Genomic DNA, 21,498 nt, shown 5'->3' with positions numbered 1-21,498 from the left:
TTTCTCCTGATAATGTAATGAAAATGATGTTTAAGAAAAGAGTGATTAATGTCTAATCCCTCATGCCATCACTCCCACTGAGTTATTTAGCTGTCCTCCAGGTTCAAGGTGACCTCGTTCACCTTCATTCAAACTTTAAATTTGGTCCCAACATCGTCCTCTGACAGTATCTTTGTGCCGCCACAAGGTGGTGTGCTCTACTCTTTGCTTTTTACTTTTTGTCAGCTCTCACATTTCTTCTTCTTCAACAAAACTGATATAAAGCAATGACTTCACTTAAGTGGCACCTCAGATAACTATAATTTAAATTATACATTATAAAAATATGTGATAACTCTCTGATTTCAGTGTTAATGACTCTCTGACAGACTGATTTATAAAGTGCAACGGTTGTAATTTTGAGCATGATTTCTATGTCTATTCTTGCTTTTATTTTCAATACTTCTAAATACTACTTTTACTTTTTTCCCCTTTATGTGCTGCTGCAACATCTGATTTTCCTCGTTTAACATCAATAAAAGCTTATTTTATCATCTTACGTCCTCTTACTGACTGTAATTTTTATTTTGTCTGGATGCGTGGGATTTGTACGCAAAATGCTTATTAGCTGCAGTGACTGTACGTACTTTTACCATTAAACAGTCATTACAGTCCATTTTTGTCTCTTGTTCCTCCCGCAGAGAAATGCTGTGATGATGCTCTGGGAGTGACCACAATCTCTGGATGGCTGTCCGACTAATGACATTATTAAAAAAAAAAAAAAAACAATAAATGATCTGTGATTCAGTTTGCCCGTCCCCCTTCCATTATGAGGCAGCGGTATTATTACCACAACAGACTTGATGACATTTCCAGACAATACTGAGAGGACAGAGATACACATTAACTGTACACTGACTGGATTTTCACAGGTGTTGCAGTCATGATGCTTATTGGTTTCCTCTTCCTGCTCTTCAGCACAGGTAAGCTTGGACAAGGCTCAACTTATTTCCTGCTGTGGCTTAATCAAACAGTTTGTGAAAGTTGGAAAACTTTCAGGGTAGAACGTGAAAAGCTATGCTGGCTTTCAGAGCTCCTCTCCGATGTGTGTGCTTGGTATTTATGGTGTAGGAATTCATGTGTGTTTTCAGTTTGAAGTAAAGTCTCGTTGATAAATGTGAATTCCAGCATTTCCACTTCTACATATGCTGAAAATTGAAAATTGCGCTGCTGGCCTTGACCAACATTGTGCAGTTGGGCCATTTACATTTAAATGACTGTAAAAATGCTCATATTTGAAAATCATTAATGGACTGATGAAATAAAACGCTGCAGTCCTGCCAACGCCTATCTCATAATGGCCTTTCAGCGACCGCTACCACTGGATATTACGACTGATATTTGTGAGCTGGTGTTTCTTGTGGTTTGATAATCATTCAGTAGTAGTGGCTGCCAACCCACAGAGACTAATGTCCTCTAAATTATAAGTAATTAAGAACACATACAGTAAATCTGATGCCCAGTTGAACGTAACAGCTTGGAAGTTCTTATCTATTTCTTAACTTTAAAGATTAATTTCTGTCATGGAGAATGTGTCTTGATGTTTTCGCTGTAGATGGGGTGAACCCTGAGCGTGAGTGCAGCTATCATGACGTTCTAACCCACCTGAAGCTCACCAAAAGCAGTGAGTTGTTCTACATGACCCGGCCTGTTAAAAACTACAAACGCCCAACATCAGTATCCCTGGAAGTGCTGCTCTATGCCATTCTAGATGTGGTAAGTTGTTTTGGTCTTGTTTGTCAAATTTGACAAAATGACCCATGAATGATTGATGGCGTTTGACTCACAGTATAATGTCCCACAAAGGGTTTAAAATGATGAGACATTACAAAGGGACTCTTTGTTTAATTGCTTTGTTGCATATTCTGTTGCATGTTCATGATGTCTTTCGTCTTTTCTCCCATCGAGAGAGGAGAAATCCTTTTTGTAGAACGATCTGAAATTTGGTGAAAAATCACAGCGGTTCACTATGTTTCATGGTTTGTCAAACAGATTTTTGCCATCATGACTTCTACATAAAAGTGACACTTTAAAATCCATCAGAGTAATGTACAGTAGTGTGAAAAAGTGTTTGCCACCTTCCTAGTTTCTTCAAGTTTTGCATTTTTGTCACACTTAAAGGTCAAACACAACCTGATTAAACACAAAATACAGTTTGTAAATGATCATTTAATTTACTGATGGAAAAAACTGGCCCTGTGTGGAAAAAGTAATTGCCTTCTAAGTAACATATTCAACTAATGAAGCAAACTGAATTAAAAATTAGGTTCAATTAGACACAATCAGGCTTGATTACTGCCAGCCCTGTAGAAACTAAACATTACTTTATCAGAACCTTCCCAGCAATGTGGAGCTAGTTGAAAGGTCTCAACAAGCTGCACAGTGTGCTGCAATGGAAAGACACTGCAGAAGAGATGAAGGAAAGTTATTGAATCATATCAGTCTGTAGAGGGTTAATAAGCCATTTCTAAGGCTCCAGGACTCCGGGACTCAGCAAACCACAGTGAGAGCCATTATCTCCAAATGGAAAGGGAAACTTGGAACAGTCAGTCTCCAGGAGCCCACCAAAAAACCTCCAAGAGGGTATCGAGGCTTGTTTTGCCAACAAAAACACTGGTGACCCCCAAGCCTTTTGGGATAGTGTTCTGTGGACTGGTGAGTCCCACACGTGGAAAACATGGGTGCTGTTACATCTGGTGTGAAGCTACCACAGTTTTCCACAATGAGGGCATCATACAGTACCGACAGCCAAACATGGCGGTGGTAGTGTGATGGTTTGGGGATGCTTTGCTGCTTCAGGATCTGCGTGATTTTTGAATCATGAATTCTGCTCTCGAACCAGAATATTCTGAGGGAGAATGTCTGATCAGAAGATCAAGTATAATTGGGTTGCACAGTAAGACAACAAGACAAGAGCAAATCCACCTCTGAATGAAAAGTAAAGACATAAAATGAAGGTTTAGGAGTGGTCAAGTCCAAGTCCTGACAGGAAAACAGGAGTCACTGGTACGAAATGTCTCTTTTGAAACTGCGAGCATATGGTCCTGTTAGCGACTAGAGGTAAGCTAACAAGCTAACGAGCTTGCTAACTGGCTGTTAGCTTGCTAATCGACTGTTAGTGAGCTCATTTAAGAAAACAAACTTTATTTTGATTATTTGAAATTCATACTGTACTTTGATTAAACACTTCCCTGTAAAAGTCCAAAGTCATCCACAGTTTAATGTATGTATGAGAGGTAGTGTCACAACGCTAAGTTTGGCTAGTTAGCTTTCTAATCTTTCTAAATTTGTAATCTAATGTCTGAATTCAGGGCATTGTGCAGTCTGTGTGGAGTTATGTGCTTTAGGAGAGACTTCTAGATTAGATTTGACATGCCTCCTGAATTATTTTCACACTCATTTCTTTGTTTACAGATTGAGAAAGAGCAAAAATTCATTCCCTATGTTTGGACTGTCACGGTGAGTTTTTGACAATCTCCCTCCTTATTGGCAAACTCAAATTTAAAGGAAAACCTTTAAATGGTGTTCATTTGTTTTCCCCTCCATCACTTCCCCTGTTTCTGACCCGTTGTTTTCATCTGCAGAGGTGGCACAATGAATACATTTCCTGGGATCCAAACCAGTTTTGTGGAATCGATAATGTTTCTCTTCCAAATGAAGTTTTGTGGAAGCCAGATCTCACGATCGAGGAAATGTAATTGTGAATGTATTAGCGTGTGGCCACACACACACTATTTACTGTACATATATTGATTTTTTTGAATTGACAAATAGTTAAGAGCATGCGATTCACATGTTTAGAGATAATGGCTTTCAGATTCTAATGGAAAAGCCAATGAACATCAGTATCATATTTTTCGATGTTCCTGACTTATTTCTGTTTAAGACTGTTTTTTGCTATTTTCACGGATTCACACACACTCAGGCACGAGTGCATCTCTTATTTTTAAAGCTTCCTGTAGGAATTACTATGACCTGCGCCTTCTGTATTCACATGTTTTGGTGTGTTTCCATACAGGACGGAGAAGGACAAAGCTCCACCGAGTCCTTATCTCACCATCAATAATAAAGGTGATGTTGAGGTCCAAGACGACCAGGTGCTAGTCAGCACCTGCCGGATGCACATTTACAAATTCCCCTTCGACATACAGAGCTGCAACCTCTCCTTCAAGTCTGTCACACACACTGGTGAGAGCATGATTTGTTATAGCATTTTCATGTACTATGACAGAGAGCTGGGGTGCGGTGAGCAGAGTTTGCAGAGGCGATGGCTTTGATAGATCTAAATGCTCTGCAAAGAAGTATGATGTGGTTAAAAATAAACAGGTGTTTAGTCGAGTCAGTTCTTTTATCTCCTACCTCAGCCAAGGACATTCGGCTCCATGCAAGCGACAACTCCTCAGAGGCCACAGAGTGGTCTCGTGAGGTCATGCGGACTCAGTACGAATGGCTCTTCATCAACATGACAGTTACTGCCAACAACGCCACTGATTTGGTCAGCCAAGACATGATCATTTACACTGTATGTATTACTAGATACTGATGTTTGTACTTGTATCAGCAAGAACTTTATTTAAGTACAGATTTAGATAGTTATATAATAGAAATATTCTACCTTTTAACAGTATGCTTATTTGACAGCTGTATTTCTGAGATTCAGCATGATGAGATAAACTTTTCAACATCTGTTCACAGATCACCATGAAGAGGCGGCCTCTCCTCTACATTGTCAACTTCTTGCTGCCCGTCCTGTTCTTCTTGTGTCTGGATTTGGCCTCTTTCATGATCTCAGACACCGGGGGCGAGAAGCTCAGCTTCAAAGTCACTGTGCTGCTTGCTGTCACAGTTTTACAACTTATTCTGAATGAAATTCTGCCTTCTTCATCAGACAGGATTCCACTTATAGGTAAAGAAGCTCAGAGTCATTCCTTTATTGGACTGCACTAAATATGAGCAGGAACAGCACATACTGGCTCAATGAGTAGTTATTTGTCTACATTAATGATGCTGCCTGCCCCTCCCAGCGGTCTACTGCATAGGGATTTTTGCTCTGATGCTGCTGAGCCTCCTGGAGACAATTTTGGTGATGAATCTGATGGAGAAAGACTCAACATCCCAACAGCATGAAGCCGACATAGACCAAAGTCAGAGTGAGGACTGTAAAACACAGCGCAAAGCCAACAGCTGTTACGGAGGTGAGACCAGGAGCTAGTTGCACCAGCTGTTTCAAAAGTAAAGAATTAGCCAGTTAGATATAAATAAAGTGTCCTTAACAGTTTGTAGTTCGGAGAGATGTAGAGATCAGTGTTTACAAAAAAAAATAACCGCTAATAACAGCAGTATGATGCACGAACTCATTTAGTTGGGTTGAAGAGAATAAGCAGTAGCTCATATGGAACATCTGATCCGACACATGATCAAAAACCTGCTTAAAAACGATGTAACCTGGGAAGGATTTAGATACCCTGAATTACAAAATGTCATGCTGATAACTTCAGACTAAATAACCAATGATGCAACCCAGTCCAAAGGCACTGTCTTTATTTTTCTACTTGATACATTTTTGCTGATTGTATTAATTTGAAACTTTCTTTGTGTCAAACGTATCCTTTCAGAAGTGCCCAGATGGACTCAGTGTGCATGTATCTATGATGCATCTACTGGAGAAACCCCATCTGAACTGCTGCCTGTGGCCGACGAGGTTAGTCTTACGTTGCATTTTTAATCCACCTCACAATGGACACAAAAGGCTGAATGTCAAATGTATCAACTGATAATGTTAAAATCAACAGTTATGTAAACCAGTCTGCTAAACCACCTCTGCAGGGCAACAGCAGCAAACTGATAGAGGAGTACCACCCATTGGAGAAGATCTCAGATGAGCTGAGGGGGGTGGAGAAAACACTATCTCTGCTTCTCAGCTGCAGGAAGGAAGAGAAGAAGCCCGGTTACTGGACCAGAGTGGCCAAAAAAGTCAATAGAGTCTTCTTCATTTTTTATGTAGCGGTGGTCATCCTGTTTTTAACCATTATCTTTTTAAAATGGACCAGTGCATAGAGAATACATTGCCGACCTCTACCTGTGCATGACAAACTGCAGCCCTGTCTTTCCAATTGTTTGCCTTTGATAATGGCCGTCAATAATGATGATGATGATGTGATTTTTACATGGGGTTCGCTAGTAGTAGTATTAGCAGCAGCAAGGCTAATGTCCTCATCTTGGATTACTAAATATGATTTCAGTGGGACTTTAAGTGTTCTAGCTCGAAGTAGTACGGGCGGTGATGGATACGCTGCACAAACCCTGATGCAGTCCCTGCTGAGATTCAGTGCTACTACAAAACTTAACGTTTCATGCAGCATGCTGGTGATACCACCATAACTTCTGTACATGCTGATCTTCTACATGCAAGAATACTTGAAGATACATCTTAGCCAAACTGATGAGGAAACGTGTACTTGGCTGTTCAGATATATTTGTTTTTTTGGTGTATTGCAATCACATAGGTGCTGTTGTTTGCATGTTTTATGCAGTAATAAATCTACATCTACTGCATATGCACAGTGTGAACTTATGACACTGATCTGTTTGTATTGTAAAATTCCACTAAATTAATATGGCATCTAATATTTACATGTCTTTTAAGTAAGTAGTTTGAGTAAATGCAATAGTTAATGCTGTTTGCTCGAGACTACATTATGTCCATTATGTCCATTATGATGTGATGTGATCTTTTCATCTCACACAAATAAACAACTGAACAAAATCTTCTGTCCTTATGGAAACACACGTGCACACACACAAACATTGTTGGTTTTGTCAGTTTTGGGGACCACCAATGGCAGTAAGTAGCATTACCAGGTCAAAATCTTAAGACCAAGACCCAACCAAGCTAACATGCTAAACATTATATCTGACAATGACAATCATTGTGGGCATGTTAGGATGTCGGTGTTAGAAAATTTACAACCTCACAGAGACACCAACATGGCTCTGAGCTCCAAGCCTTTTTCTTCTATGTTTCTATAATCGGACAAATACTTACAGATCTCCTGGCTCCTTCTGCTTTGCAACTACAAGAAAAGTGGTGATTTTGAGGGACATGATGTTCAAAATGTTGTTTTGTTTGGCGCAGTAACCAGTTAGAGCTGAGATTTGTTGTATATTAACTGTAAATAAATGTAAATTGTCATTTATCCATATATATTTGACACAAGACTCCTTTCAGATGCAGTTCCTCCATTGAACTGCTTAGTAAACTAAACAGCCACAGCAGTGGAAGCAAGAAGTAAACTGCATTTAGTTTGATAGTAAAATGGATCTGCCCACAGCCGACTAAGTGTTGAGTTCCTGGCAGCTTTGTTGCATTTGGTGTGCTTCATCATTAGACTGAGACTGAAAAAATAAAAGCGTTGTTCATTAAATTTGCCCGTCCCTCCCCCAGTGCAAGGCAATAATATTACTGCTGTAACAAACATTTCTAGGCAGCACCGACAGGACAGGGATGAGCATTAACTGTGCAGACCTCTCACAGTCATGATGTTTGCCGGTTTCCTCTTTCTGCTCCTCTTCACAGGTAAGCTGAGACAATTCTGTATGATGCATGCAGGTGAGGAATATTCTGCAGTTTAGCTAAAATCTGATCATTCCTGCCGCTTGTTAGTTTAATTAAGCAATGTTCATTTTTAACAGTGTCACAGAAAATTTCATTGCAAGGATCAGTCACTTTGGCTGATCCTCCAAGTTGCTTTTTTCTTTAATTAACAAAAGCCAGCAGCAAGTCAGTCGTAGGCTTCCAGTGTGAAACGTGTCCTGTCGGCAGAGGTTTCAGAGGTGTACTAAAATCATGAACGTGAATGGGTCATTTCCAAAAATTTAAAATCCTGAAATCCAGCCATGGAGATAGAGATATAACTTGTTTCTGTTTGGGTGAAATTTCTGTTGCCGCTCCAAACAATGGAGGTGAATGGAACTTTGTGATACGTGGGGCAGCTGTCACTCAGGGAGCAGAGCCGGTCATCCACTCATCTCTGGGTTGGCAGTTTGAACCCTGAACCGTAACCCTCCGATGGACAGTCCAGCGCCTTGCATGGCAGCTCTGTCACCATCGGTGTGTGTGAGCGTGCGTGAATGGGTGAATTGCAATGACAAAGTTAATTGTAAAGCACTTTGTCTGCTCAGGTAGGAAAGTGCAACAAACAACAAAATCCAATTCACCTCCATTACGTAGAGAAGGAGAAAAGGGGAGTGAGGAAGCACATTAAAAGGAGAAAAGTCTTGGAGGAAAGTGCAGTTAAAGGCTGCAAGGAAATGTGTGTGTGTGTGTGTGTGTGTGTGTGTGTGTGTGTGTGTGTGTGGAAATAATGTTGAATATGAAGACCTGCGTACTCTCTTTTGTCAGGTGGAAGCACTTCCGATTCCTCAGAGCAATCAGTGCTTCTTGATGATCAACAGAAGAGCAATCAGAGCACTCAGAAAAGTATGTATACAGGAAACAAACAGCAAAAAGCACACAGTCTTTGTACTGTGTGTATGAATATTTACTCTTTTGGATGTTTTTTGAAGCAGTAATTTAACTTAGTGATATGTTGCTGGTATAAAGAGTAAACAGGAAAAGTTTGTCAGTGAAGTAAATGTGGTCTCTTGTGAATGCATCAGGACTGTCCTGGGCTCCTGTGAAGACACCTGAGCTAATTATCATCCCAGTCCAGCCCTGGGTTGAGTTGAGGGGACAGTTGTGCTCCTGGTGCTGATTTAAGCAACATGTCATAGATGGAGCTGAGAGGAAGTGCCCTATTTAAACTTAAACAATAAACTTTAAACATTAGTGGATTAATGAGATAAAACCCTGCAGTCCTGCCAACGCCCATCTCATAATGGCCTTTCAGTGACCACATTCCCTGGATACTGCTGCAGATATTTGTGAGCTGGAGTTTTTCGAGGTCTCGATTCAGAAGCAGTGAATGCCTCCTCACGGACACTAATGTTTGCCTTTTCTTTCTAAGAGCTCATACAGTAAATCTGATGTCCAGAGCAAAAATAAGAGCATGGAAGACTTTCTTTATTTTACTTTTTAAGAATAAACTCTGATAAAGAATGCGTCTTTCTTGCAGTGTACGAGGAGGACTCTGAGAGTAACTGCAGTTATCAGGCTCTTTTTAAGTACCTGAACCTGACCAGAAGCAATGACCTGTACACCATGGTCCGGCCTGTTAAACACTACAACGTCACCACATTGATACAACTCAAAATGGTGATCTATGCCATCCTGGATGTGGTAAGTTTGAAACTGAGCTTTACATTTTCTGTCCTTTTTTTCTAATGATTGTCTCCTCTGGGTATGTTTCATTGAACTATCTTAACAGGAAATACATACAGTGTAACTCCAGGTTTATAGTCTTATCAGCTTGATGCAGCTGTATCCCAAATTTGCTTTACACAGGTGTGCGTCATCCCCTCCTTTCAAACTTGTCTTGTATTTCTTTGCAGAGAGAGATCGACCAGAGTTTGGTTCTTTACGTTTGGATTTATATGGTGAGTTCTCTCTGATGTAGACAGCACTTTGTTATCATTCCCACCTGTTCATCTTAATGGAAACTCACATTTTTTCCTTTAAATTGTATAGTTTCATTCTTTCTCTTCTCTTCCTCCTTGCTTCCTGGTCACCTCCCTCATCTCCCCATGTAGAGCTGGCGCAATTACCACATTTGGTGGGATCCCAAAGATTTTTGTGGACTGAACCACGTGTTATTTCCTACTGAAGCATTATGGAAGCCGGATCTAAGTATTGACGAGATGTAAGTTTGAATGTATGAGCATGCTCTCACACACAAACACATGCACAGTATACCCACAACTGAGCATCATGTTACTGTTTTAATGACACAAAACTGAAGCATTTGGATGCCAAAACCTTTTATTTAATAGGTTTTAAATGTGATATTTGCCATAATATTATTTGACAGTATAATTATTATGTACATGGAGAATCAGTAACACTTGGTCCCTTGAGGATCAGTCCTAATGACTTTGGCGATCCCCTGACTTTTCCTCGAGTTGCACCACGAGGTTAAGTTTCGGGTGACTGTCTTAACCACTATCTGATGGATTGCTGTGTGTGTGTGTGCGTGTGTGTGTGTGTTCTCATGCAGGACGGAGAAGGATAAGGCCCCCCCGAGTCCTTATCTGAGTGTTACAAATGAAGGTCTTGTCGAATCCCGGAACGATCAGGTGGTGGTCAGCACCTGCAGGATGCAAGTTTACAAATTCCCCTTCGACACTCAGATCTGCACCCTGTCTATGAAATCAGCCTTACACTGCGGTGAGGCCTCATGTCTAACATGTGCATGTTTTGTGTCATCACTTTATCAGGTCATTGTTCGTGAGCACACGCCTGCAGACACCATCACATGCATTCCTTCTTTGTTGACCTGCAGAGAAACCTCACAGCATCGCTTTTGTTTTTTTTTCCGCAGCGGATGAAATAAAGTTTGATGTCATCCTCAACAGTTCAAAGATCACAGAGTTGTCCCGGGAAGTGATGCGGACCCAGTACGAGTGGCTGTTCCTCAACATGACAGTTGCCAAAACAACTGTCAGTACTTTTGGCTACGACCAAAGCATGGTCATTTACACTGTAAGTATTTCTCAATGCAGATGGTGGAGGTGGAAACTGTATTTGTGTCACCAGTAAGTACTTGAGACTTCTACTTTGGGTTTAAAAACACAACGTGGTTCTGAAACTTGTAGGATAACTGATACACAGTAAGACAAATAGTTGTCTATCAGTTGTGGAGAAGGAATATTTCTCCTTCGAAGTTGTGGCCAACCTGATGACTCGGCATTTCGCTCTGTTTTTGGTCTCTACCAACTGCTGAGGGACAGTGCTGCCTTTTTAGCTGCTAAACGCTCCACTATGATCACCAGCTTGTGGCTTACCGTGCCTGTCTGCTGTTTGGAAGGGATCACATTAAAGAAAGGGTTTTTAACAAATGAATCAGGCAAACGTGCTGCATCACCTTGTGTTTGCAGCAGTGCTGCGTGGTTTCCTTTCAAAGTATGAATGTGTATTAACCCTTTTTCACAGATCTCCATGAGAAGGCGGGCTGTCCTCTACATCGTCAACTTCCTGCTGCCCGTCTTCTTCTTCTTCTTTCTGGACTTGGCCTCTTTCTTGATCTCGGACACTGGGGGCGAGAAGCTTGGCTTCAAGGTCACTGTGCTGCTTGCTGTTACTGTGATGCAGCTTATTCTGAATGAAATTCTGCCGGCCTCCTCAGACAGGATTCCACTCATAGGTAAAGAAGCTCCTGGTCTTGCCTTTATTGGACGCCACTTCATGTGCAGGAACAGCACTCCCTGACTGTGAAGTTATTTGTCCTCATTAACGATGCTGCCCTCTCTCTCCAGCGGTCTACTGTATTGGGACTTTTGCCCTGATGATGCTCAGCCTTCTGGAGACGATTTTAGTGATGTATCTGATAGAGAAAGACAACCAGCCAGATGAAGAGCAAAGCCGCAGTGAGGACAAACAAAGCAAAGTCAACTTCTATAGATGTTTTGGAGGTGAGATTAAGATAGACTCTACAAACCTCTGGTTCTAAACTCTGCTGTTATTATACGTATTTTACTGTTTCAGTGGTGTACACTAGTGGCTCTCAAACTTATCACTCAGAGATCCACATCTTCACCATCAGTTCCTACAAAATTAACATTATTTTATGAACCTATATAAGTGTGAACAGACAGCTAAAAAAACATGGTTTATCCATAATGATCACTCGATACTTAACTAGAAAATGCTCTCAGACCTCCGACAAGGAGGCAGTCAGTGCTCACAATATTATATTGACAGTAAATATATATTGACCATATGGACTGGGTCCAAATTGACTTGCTGTTCAGTCCGGATGCATTTTTGTCAAACATGTCCTTTCAGACAAGCAGAAATGGACTAACTGTGGTTGTGTCTGTAAAATGTCCGCTGATGAAACTCCATCTGAACTGCTGTCGGTGACCAAAGAGGTAAGAATTGGGTTTCACTTTAAGGGTTGGACAGGGAAATAGCGAGGCATGATGGCTGACTGATCAACCTTAGTTTATCAATGTATCACTATGACTTCAATGGCTTCAAGAAATGCATTAAAACTTCTGCAATCCAAAAACACTTTAAACTGCATTAGAGCTTTAGAATCTTTGGTGTTCTGTCTCCAAAAAGAGATTTGCTTTGAAAAGTACTCATATTTGTCTGGTCTGTTCACCTTCATTGTATTGAAAGGAGACACAGCAGGCGTGAGTGAGACATGTTTGTAATTTGGATGAACCAACCCTTTAAGGTTACATGATCCAGATTCTCATTAATTACAAGTCCACTAAATGACTTCTGCAGGGTAGCAGCAGCCAGCTGATGGACGAGTCCAGTGCCTTGGAGAAGGTCGCATATGAGCTGAGGGAGATGGAGAAAACGCTGTCTCTGCTTCTCAACAGCAGGACAGAAGGAGGGAAGCCTGGCTACTGGACCAGAGTGGCTAAGACAATCAACAAGTGTTTCTTCATTGCCTATGTCACAGTGGCTACTGTGTTTTTAATTGTTATCTTTTCAGTATGGAGCAGCGCAGAGGACGAGTAGTGGCACCGTTTAAAAACATGATTTTAGGTGGATGCTTTGTGCAGGGGGTTTTACACTGAGTGTTTGTGGAGCCACAGGTTAAATTATTACAATGTCAGACTGTGCATGTTTATTAAACCAACACATCCGTATACCTAAAAGAATGAATTGGTGAATTTCCAGTGACTCCCCAAAGGACATATATGACTGTTGTAGTGAACCAGTGATTGGCGCACTGAACTTTCTTCATACCAGACCACATGAGACACAAACAGCAGTCTCCTGGGTGAAAGTCCTGTGTGTGGTCGGCCGATCCATCCACCCCACCTTCCTCCATATGCAAACTTTCTTGCTCTTTATACGACGTGGCCTGACTTCCTCCTTGTGCTGGACCCTCCAGAGTCTGTGATCTGAACACATGACCTTTGACAGGCCTGAGAAATCTCTAAACCCTGCTTTAAGTCCAACTGATAATAATACTACTATTTATTGTTACTTGCTATTTAGATCTATGTAGTCCTTCAGTAGTGCTGTATGCATGTTCTACACACTGCTACACACAACCCATATATTCTGTATTAGCATATAATACCAGTCTGGTTGTCTCACAAAAGTTACAGTAATATACGCCTTTGATATATATGCACAATGTTCAATGAGTTGAATGCTTAATTACAGTAATTATAATATTCTAAAAATGTAAGTGTAGCTGTTTAAAGATTAATATCACCTGCTTTTGTGTTTTTATTTGCTCTTTTAGTACAGTAAGTACATGTTCTCTTTCTGAAGATGTGAAAATGTGTTGTTTCTACATCCGCATGTGGACTACATTACCGTACGTAGACTTTGCTCTGCTGAAATAAACAGTGAAGACAAACATTGTTCTTCCTCTCCTGTCTCTGTATGTGTGTTGTGCAGCCAGCAGCCTGCTTGAACAGATGTGGATTATACAGATCAGAGACAAAGAAAAACCTGAATTAATGGAGAAAAGGAGAGAAAGAGGCAATTAAAATTAATCCTAAATATAACAAAGAGCTGTTCTACTGACGTGTCCTCATTTCATCCATATATCAGTATGAGATGAGGTTTATCCCACAGGCTTATCTGTTTCTTAACGAGAGAATGAGACTATTACAGCAAATACTGCAACACACTGCAAGCTTAATGTGGAAATAACCTGGCAATAAGGTGACAAATAGGTCTAAGACACTGTTCAGGATGAATAGAGGATGGATGTGTGTGAAACACACCTAAACTGATTCTGTTCATGTTAGAAAAGCAACTTTATAGTTCATCTTCTGACTTTTTGGAGTACACTTTCTATAACAAAACGCTGTCGAAAACACTGAGAGATATCAAGTCATCTTTTATAATGTGGCCATTCCATGACCCTGAAACCTATCCATCCATTTCTGTGGTGTTTTTTTAAGTGGAACATGTGAAATGAATCATCTCAGGCATCCCGAGACACCTATAGAAATATATCCTCTTTTTTCCATATATGTAACTTTGGCATCTTTGTTCTGGTTCTGCAGACCGTCAAATAAAAACAAGAGAAGGCAACTACAAGTCCTTCAGACCAACTGATTTTATGCCGTTATCATACAGCACCAGTAGAGAGATGACAGGAAATGAGGGTTGCAGCAAGGGTCTTTAGCCCGACTTGAACCAGAGGCGTTATGGCTCAAGGTTGGCACTTTGCCCCCACAGCCATAGCTCCAATTAATAATTTATCCAATCACTTAATGCTCCTGACAGCAGAAGCGAGAAGTAGATTGCATTTTGTGCGAGCGCAAAATCAAGCTTCCCACAGGGTGGAAGATATCAGTGAGCCCTGGTGTTTCCTGCCTCCGACAAAGGACTGGCCTTTCAGTTTGCCCTGCCCTCTTCCAGTCTGAGGATAAGTGTGAGGCGATATTTATAGGACAGGGATACACAGACCTCTGCCAGGCTTTGGATTCTCAGTAGCTCTGCACTCATGATGCTCGCTAGCTTCCTCTTCCTGCTCCTCCTCACAGGTCAGGTCTCTCCTAACTACACAGATATGGATTCCGCGTTTTCCCCTAACGTCACAGGTAAGGTTTCCACTGTCCTCACAGGTAAGGTTTCCTCGCAGTGTCCTCGTTGCTCTGGATGATCCACAGACCTCGCTGTGAGCAGCTTTCACTGGAATTCATTTCTACCAAGGAAGCTGCCTCAGTGAAAACTGCTCAGGGTGACGTCTGTGGCGAAACAAGAGTAACACGGACACAGTTTCTGAAAATAGGTTTGGTGTTGAATTTCTTTTTTAAATGTAATTCTCCAATTCTGTGAGTGACGCAGAGGGACATAGACTCAGATGACTGTAGCATCGTTTAGCTGGTACCTCCTGTGCCTGCCAACATCTGTCTGTGACCACGAGCATTGGATACTTCTGAGCTGGTGGACTTATACTGAAAGACTAATTAAAAAGTTAAATTCAAAAGCACTGGGTAACTAGAGAAACATACAACAAGGCCTCTGTAGTTCTATCTGCTGCACAGACCTCTCACAGACTTTGGATTCTCACCAGTCCTGCACTCATGGTGCTCGCTGGCTTCCTCCTTCTGCTCGTCCTCACAGGACAGGTCTCTCCTGTCCTCACAGGTAAGCTTTCGAGGACACAGTTTCTCAAAATAGGTGTTACTTTATTTTTTAGATGTTATGCTTCATGCTGTAAGCACCTCTATTGTTTTTGGAGAGAGGAGGACAGATATCTCAAAAACTGGACAAATTAACTAAAAACTCTCTGCATGGCTACATACCAACGGAGATTGAGTGAGAAATTAGTTTGGATTATTGTCTTGTTAGTTTGTATACACTCAGCTGCCAGTTTATTAGGTACACCTCACTAAAACTAATGTAGTCTGATATGAAGGGTCCTGCAGTAAATCCTGCCTTCATGAAGGATGTGATGTTCCATTTCTGTTGAAACAGTCTCAGGAGGGAATATGTCTTCATGACTTACTTCGGTGAATCCTCTCGATCTGACATGAATTTAATGTGACCACATTTGTCAAGAAAATACGTAATTCAGAGATAACTTGTGCTAACAGCTTTCTAAATTGCTGCAGCTAAATCAGGTTTTCAGATGCAGCTTGAGTACTGCTGGTCATGATTTTATTAATATGCATTTTGCTGATTATATAGCAGCTGAGTCTCAAGGAAACAATCACTGCATGTTACTGCAGATGTTTCTGAGATGGATTGATATGAATTACTGTAATATATTATTAATGTTGAAAAGCAAGACAAAGAGCCTGCTAATGTCGGATGTGATTGCAGATACTTCTGAGCTGGTGGACTTATACTGAAAGACTAATTAAAAAGTTAAATTCAGAAGCACTGGGTAACTAGAGAAACACACAACAAGGCCTCTGTAGTTATCATTTTCAGCATGGAAATCAACATATTTCTTTCTGTTCAAGATAACTGACTTTTTCTGATCATCTCTCTCAAAGTAAATGTGTCATGATGTTTTTAGATGAGGGTGGACCGTCCTCAGGGAAGACTCCTCAGAAAGTGTGCAGTTATCAGGACGTTTTAAACTACCTGAACTTGACCAAAAACAACGAGCTGTTCTTCATGACCCGGCCTGTTAAAGACCATAAACAGACCACTAAAGTTTTCTTGGAAGTGCTGCTGTATGCCATCCTGGATGTGGTAAGTGGTCAAAGCTTTCACATTTGTGTTCATTTCCATTTTAGGTTCCATTAATGTGTTACTCTTTGTCGACGACAACCACATACTGTATTAGTGAGATCCCTGTCACACATACAGTTTCTTATTTGCCTAAAACAGCTGAACGGAGCAGTTTTTAGCAAACTCAAAGAGGAGTAATCAGTGATCAACACCTAATATCTTGTTTGTTTAAGCTTTTCTGATAATCCATGCTCTAATCTTTGTTTTTGCTTTAGCTGTTTTGTGTGTACAGATTTCTTCATCAGTGTTTTTTTCTACCATAAGACCTACAAATCTGGTCATATAATGTCTATGATTATGTCCATTGGCTGTTGGTTGTTATTCTTATTTGACATAATGCTGTTTGTTCCTTCATCTGAAAGTTGTTCAAAATGTGTTTGAGTTAGGTGGAGTTTGATGAAGCTTTGCCGTGTGATGGGTCGGCTGTATTTTCATGTAGATTTTCACACGTATTTTTTTCTTGTTTATAGAGAGAGATTGACCAGACATTCATCTCTTACGTTTGGGTTTTCACGGTCAGTTCTTCACTTGAATCGGTCCTCACTCCTCAAATCTGTTTGGAAACTCGAATGTCTTTCCTTCAGTTTGCATCTTAGTGTTTGAATCCATTATTTTCTGATCATTGCTCCTGATGTTCCCCTTGTTTTTTCTCTGTAGAGCTGGCGGAATGAATACATTCATTGGGATCCACAACACTTTTGTGGTATTGAAATTATTTCGATTCCTACTGACATTTTGTGGAAGCCAGATATAACTATTGAAGAAATGTAAGTGTATATGTGTGTTCGTGCGTAATTATATTAATTGGTGTTATGGGGAGTCGTATAAACAAAAGCTGAAGTAAATAATGATAACAATAATCATATTTACAGTGCAACATTTCCAAATTATTTTACAATCTAGCAGAGCTGGAACCAACACAAATCAGTCAAAACTGTTTGAGTTTGAGTTTTCTGTCACTGTGTATTATTTGTGCATTTGTGTCTTAGAGTCTCTGTGTGTTCTCATACAGGATAGAAAAGGACAAAGCCCCTCCAAGTCCTCATCTCATCATCATGAGTGATGGTTACGTCCTCGTCCGGAATGACCAGGTGCTGATGAGCACCTGCAGGATGCATGTTCACAAATTCCCCTTTGACACTCAGAGCTGCAACATGTCGTTCAGGACTATTGTACATTCTGGTGAGCCTGCCGCCTGTGGTGTTCCTATGTCTGGGTGATTTTTTTCACCTGAACACACACCGTTGAAAACATACCAGACTTTCTTTCTTCATGGACCTGTGTAGAAATCTCACAGTTTCTTTTTATCTCCCACATCAGCACAGGAAGTGAATCTCATACACACTACCAGCTCTGCAGAGGCCACACGCTGGTCTCGCGAGGTGATGTTGACCCAGTACGAGTGGCTGTTCATCGGCATGACGGTCACCAACAGGACTGCCAACATGTTTGGCCTCGATCAAGACATGATGGTTTTCACTGTAAGTATTACAGGATGCAGACATGCAGCTCTCTGGTTCTCACTTCCTAAACAATGAATGCACACATTATGTTCTTACTCACAGCTCAGGTGCAGCTGTTTCTATGGTACAGGCCTATCCATGTTTCTGTTGTAACTCAAAATGTTTCCTTTGAGTGAAATGTTGACTTTTACTTTTCCAGTCTGGCACTTAAATATCATTTCACAGATCTCCATGAAGAGGAGGTCTGCCCTCTACGTCGTCAACTTCCTGCTTCCTGTCCTGTTCTTCTTCTTTCTGGACTTGGCCTCCTTCTTGATCTCAGACACTGAGGGGAAGATCGGCTTTAAAGTCACCGTGCTGCTTGCTGTCACCGTGATGCAGCTTATTCTGAATGAAATATTGCCTTCCTCTTCAAACAAGATCCCACTTATAGGTAAGGAGGTTATGAGTCTCCAGCCACGCTAGGTGGGGCTGTACTGAGACTGACTGATGCTGTGAGCTAAGTGCTAATGTCAGCGTGCTAACATGTCTATGAAGATTCTCATTCATCTAGGTCCTGGTACTTCTAAGTGCTTCCAAAAGCAACTGGACTTGCTTGTGGTTCTAGAGGACAATAACCTAAACTGACCTCAAATGACCCTAATGGCTCACATTAATGATCCTGCAAGAGGATAAATGCCTGGAACCTCCCCACCAGTCAGTTGGAGCTGAATGAGCCTCTTGGATGATAAGCAAAATGTCTTCTAGAGCCACAAGCAAGTCCAGCTGCCTTTGGAAGCCCTGAGAAGGAACATGCTTACAATAACGGTAGAAACACGCACATTTCAAGAGGGTTTACCACATTCATCATTTGCTAATTAGCACTAAACAAAAGGTACAACTGAGAGTGATGGGAATGTCATTAGTTTTGCATGTATTTGGTCATAAATGAAAATGAAAATGATGCTGCCTTCTCCCTTTAGCGGTCTACTGTGTTGGGATTTTTGCTTTGATGATGCTGAGCCTCCTGGAGACGATTTTCGTGATTTATCTGATCGAGAAGGACTCTGCATCCCAAGACAACGAGGCAGAAGGAGACAGTGAGGGCTGTAAGAAACAGGGCAAAGTCATCTGTAAAGAAGGTGAGATTGACTGTAAGAAATGCTAAAGGCAGACCTGCAGTCTGTGGCACCAGCTGAATGTAAGCTTAGCTGATCACTGATTACAGTAGTTTTGCTCTGCTTTCACCAAAATAACCAAACAAGTATGATGAGTTAGGTTTGGCTATACAGTTATTTTGCAGTCTAACCGTTTATTATGTAATTTTGAATATGATATAACCATCTTTTGTGTCTAATATGTCCTTCCAGGTAAGAAGAAATGGCCTGTGTGCATCTGTGATGTGTCTGCTGATGAAACCCCGGCTGAACCGCTGCAGGTTGGGATTAACATTTAAACAGTTTGTTCAACCTAAATGACAAAAAAGCCCTTGAATGCTCTCACGGAAATTTCTACTGTCACTCAACAGACAAAGACATGTCAAATATCCTCATTTTTTTGGATAACGCACACAAAAAAAATGCAATTTAACAAACACATTCACCAGTTTATGAACACAAGCAAATTCAAAAACATGCAGGTTAAATCGAAAGCATCCAAACCCAAGTTGCAACACAGAAGTTGCTTCCAGGGTGTTTAATCTCATAACTCTGAATATACTGTACACTAACTGTTAGCAGCTGGAAATGTTGTTTGATTCATAAACATCATTAACCACAACTTTAAAACCACCTCTGCAGGGTAGCAGCAGCCAGCTGACGGAGGAGTCCCACTCCTCTGAAAAGCACCCCGATGACCTGAGGGATGTGGTGAAGATGCTGACTCTGATCCTCAACAGCAAGAAGGAAGAAGCAAAGCCTGGCTACTGGACCAAAATGGCTAAAACAATCAACAAGTGTTTCTTCATTTTCTACATCACAGCTGCCAGTGTGTTTTTACTCTGTATGATTTTGAGTTGGAGTTATGCTTGAGAGCTTTGGACTACACAGGACTTTGTGTAAATTTAAAACAGAATGCAGTCATTTGCAAACAAACTGTTTACAGAGAACAGTTTCAATGTAGTCGTCTCCTTTATCCAATCATGTGTTCACAAAGCGGTGAACCTCGCTCCATCCTCGCTTGTGAATGACTGAGCCTTTCCAGGCTTTCCCAATCACGATACTATCACCTGTTACCAATGAACTTGCCTGCAGAAAACCTAAAAATTCCTTAACGATGGTCCTTGATGACCTCTGCTGCACCGTCACACCTGCTCAGATATATGTAGTCCTTCAGTCCTGTTGTTTGCATGTTCTACACACTGATAAATATCTAACACATACTCAGCATTTGACAGTAGTGGGATTGTGTTACTAGATTCTACTGTTATGCCATCAACTAATAGATTAATGTGCCTTTGACATGTAATATGCACGATGAATCCACCAGATGCATAATGAAAATATATTAAATAAAGCATTAAAGTGCGAACTTGTATCATACATGCTCTCCCTCTCTGTCTCTCAAAGTAAAATGTGATGAACGTCTGCTGTTGTAAACTTCATAGATGTAGAATTTAGAGCTGAGCTGTCGTACTAAAGTGCATTAGATTGTACAGGTGTACCTATTAAAGTGGCCGCTGAGTGTACGTATGGTTCAGTTTCCACAGTTCTGTGGTGCAGTGTAACTAAGTTCATTTGGTCAAGTAGTACTGAAGTACAGATTCAAGATACTTGTACTTTACTTGAGTATTTCCATTTGATTCAGTTTTATACTTCTACTCCACCTCATCTCAGAGACAAATACTGCAGTAGTTACACTCGTTACTTTTCAGATTACAAATTACCAGACCCTTGACAGGTAATGGGGGGATGGTAATGGAATCAAACCAGGTACTTTGCAGTAACAGTACATGATATGCGCCTGAACGGCATTGCCTCCTTTAATTCTTTACCAAATTATAATTTATTTTGTCGAAAATAACTGCACAGCCCTTAAATCTTTCCATGAACTCTCTTGCAACTGCTGAAGTGCACCTTGGAGTACTAAGATTAACCTCCTCCACCACATGAAAAAAACTAGAGTTACTGCTTTGTGGTCGTATTCCTCCATCAACCAACCAAGTTACAGTTTACATCCACGTCTGTCCAGATTCATATTTGTAGTGAAGACTTTGAAGGTATTTAATAAAAGGTATTAACTGTGAGTTCTGGTGAAATAGAAGTTATCACTACAGTGACATGTGTGATTCCAGTGAATGATGTCCAGGTAGAAACATGCTGTTGTCACTCAGAGACTGTTTTTCTAGAGGACTGATGGAGAGCTTCATCACATGGTGCAACGACAATCACCTGAAGATCAATATCAGCTGAACCAATCAGCTTGTGGTGGAAACATGGTCACAGTCTGTCCTTCTGCTCTGGAGTTATGGAGTGGAATAACGGCCAGAAAAGAGTTTTTGATGGCACAGCGAAGTTAACTTCAGACCTTTTGGATATAAAATGCCATCACTTCATGATTTTATCCTCTGAGACATTTGTGTGATATTTAGTCAGAATTAACAACTTTTCAGGACTCATTCAGGATTTATGCCCCAAAATGTGCTTTGTGAGGTCACAGTAACCTTTGAGCACCGAATGCGAATCAGTTCAT

General features: G+C 40.9%; 3 protein-coding genes across 3 annotated transcripts; all 3 read left to right on the top strand.

Annotated features, from left to right (window-relative positions):
• The first annotated feature begins 1,569 nt into the window (after positions 1 to 1,569).
• On the top strand, positions 1,570 to 6,096 carry LOC143339273 (5-hydroxytryptamine receptor 3A-like). The gene is made up of 9 exons (XM_076760442.1): positions 1,570 to 1,755; positions 3,454 to 3,498; positions 3,624 to 3,733; positions 4,058 to 4,227; positions 4,404 to 4,561; positions 4,735 to 4,945; positions 5,064 to 5,234; positions 5,655 to 5,740; positions 5,866 to 6,096. The coding sequence occupies exons 1-9, from the start codon at positions 1,570 to 1,572 to the stop codon at positions 6,094 to 6,096; spliced, it is 1,368 nt and encodes a 455-aa protein (XP_076616557.1).
• A 1,482-nt stretch (positions 6,097 to 7,578) lies between these two features.
• Positions 7,579 to 12,667, top strand: LOC143339272 (5-hydroxytryptamine receptor 3A-like). Its single transcript, XM_076760441.1, has 9 exons — positions 7,579 to 7,615; positions 9,153 to 9,316; positions 9,529 to 9,573; positions 9,727 to 9,836; positions 10,191 to 10,357; positions 10,515 to 10,675; positions 11,126 to 11,336; positions 11,449 to 11,604; positions 12,642 to 12,667. Exons 1-9 carry the CDS (start codon positions 7,579 to 7,581, stop codon positions 12,665 to 12,667), a joined length of 1,077 nt encoding a protein of 358 aa, XP_076616556.1.
• A 2,540-nt stretch (positions 12,668 to 15,207) lies between these two features.
• LOC143339271 (5-hydroxytryptamine receptor 3A-like) lies at positions 15,208 to 19,838 on the top strand. Its single transcript, XM_076760440.1, has 10 exons — positions 15,208 to 15,271; positions 16,149 to 16,327; positions 16,837 to 16,881; positions 17,024 to 17,133; positions 17,379 to 17,548; positions 17,687 to 17,847; positions 18,055 to 18,262; positions 18,792 to 18,950; positions 19,179 to 19,250; positions 19,600 to 19,838. Exons 1-10 carry the CDS (start codon positions 15,208 to 15,210, stop codon positions 19,836 to 19,838), a joined length of 1,407 nt encoding a protein of 468 aa, XP_076616555.1.
• The last annotated feature ends 1,660 nt before the right edge of the window (positions 19,839 to 21,498 follow it).

This window comes from Chaetodon auriga, chromosome 20 (assembly GCF_051107435.1).
Source record: "Chaetodon auriga isolate fChaAug3 chromosome 20, fChaAug3.hap1, whole genome shotgun sequence".
In the NCBI taxonomy this organism is placed as follows: Eukaryota; Metazoa; Chordata; class Actinopteri; order Chaetodontiformes; family Chaetodontidae; genus Chaetodon; species Chaetodon auriga.
Note: the sequence above shows the minus strand (reverse complement) of the source record. Positions and strands in the feature narration are given on the sequence as shown.

Bases quoted from the DNA above. Each gene is read 5' to 3' on its own strand.
- LOC143339273 (XM_076760442.1), top strand. From the start codon at position 1,570: ATGTGTCTTGATGTTTTCGCTGTAGATGGGGTGAACCCTGAGCGTGAG. The intron at 4,562-4,734 runs GTATGTATTACT...ATCTGTTCACAG, and splicing joins AAGACATGATCATTTACACT to ATCACCATGAAGAGGCGGCC. The intron at 5,235-5,654 runs GTGAGACCAGGA...GTATCCTTTCAG, and splicing joins AGCCAACAGCTGTTACGGAG to AAGTGCCCAGATGGACTCAG.
- LOC143339272 (XM_076760441.1), top strand. From the start codon at position 7,579: ATGTTTGCCGGTTTCCTCTTTCTGCTCCTCTTCACAG. The intron at 9,574-9,726 runs GTGAGTTCTCTC...CTCCCCATGTAG, and splicing joins TTTACGTTTGGATTTATATG to AGCTGGCGCAATTACCACAT. The intron at 11,337-11,448 runs GTAAAGAAGCTC...CTCTCTCTCCAG, and splicing joins AGACAGGATTCCACTCATAG to CGGTCTACTGTATTGGGACT.
- LOC143339271 (XM_076760440.1), top strand. From the start codon at position 15,208: ATGGTGCTCGCTGGCTTCCTCCTTCTGCTCGTCCTCACAGGACAGGTC. The intron at 17,134-17,378 runs GTAAGTGTATAT...GTTCTCATACAG, and splicing joins GATATAACTATTGAAGAAAT to GATAGAAAAGGACAAAGCCC. The intron at 18,263-18,791 runs GTAAGGAGGTTA...TTCTCCCTTTAG, and splicing joins AAACAAGATCCCACTTATAG to CGGTCTACTGTGTTGGGATT.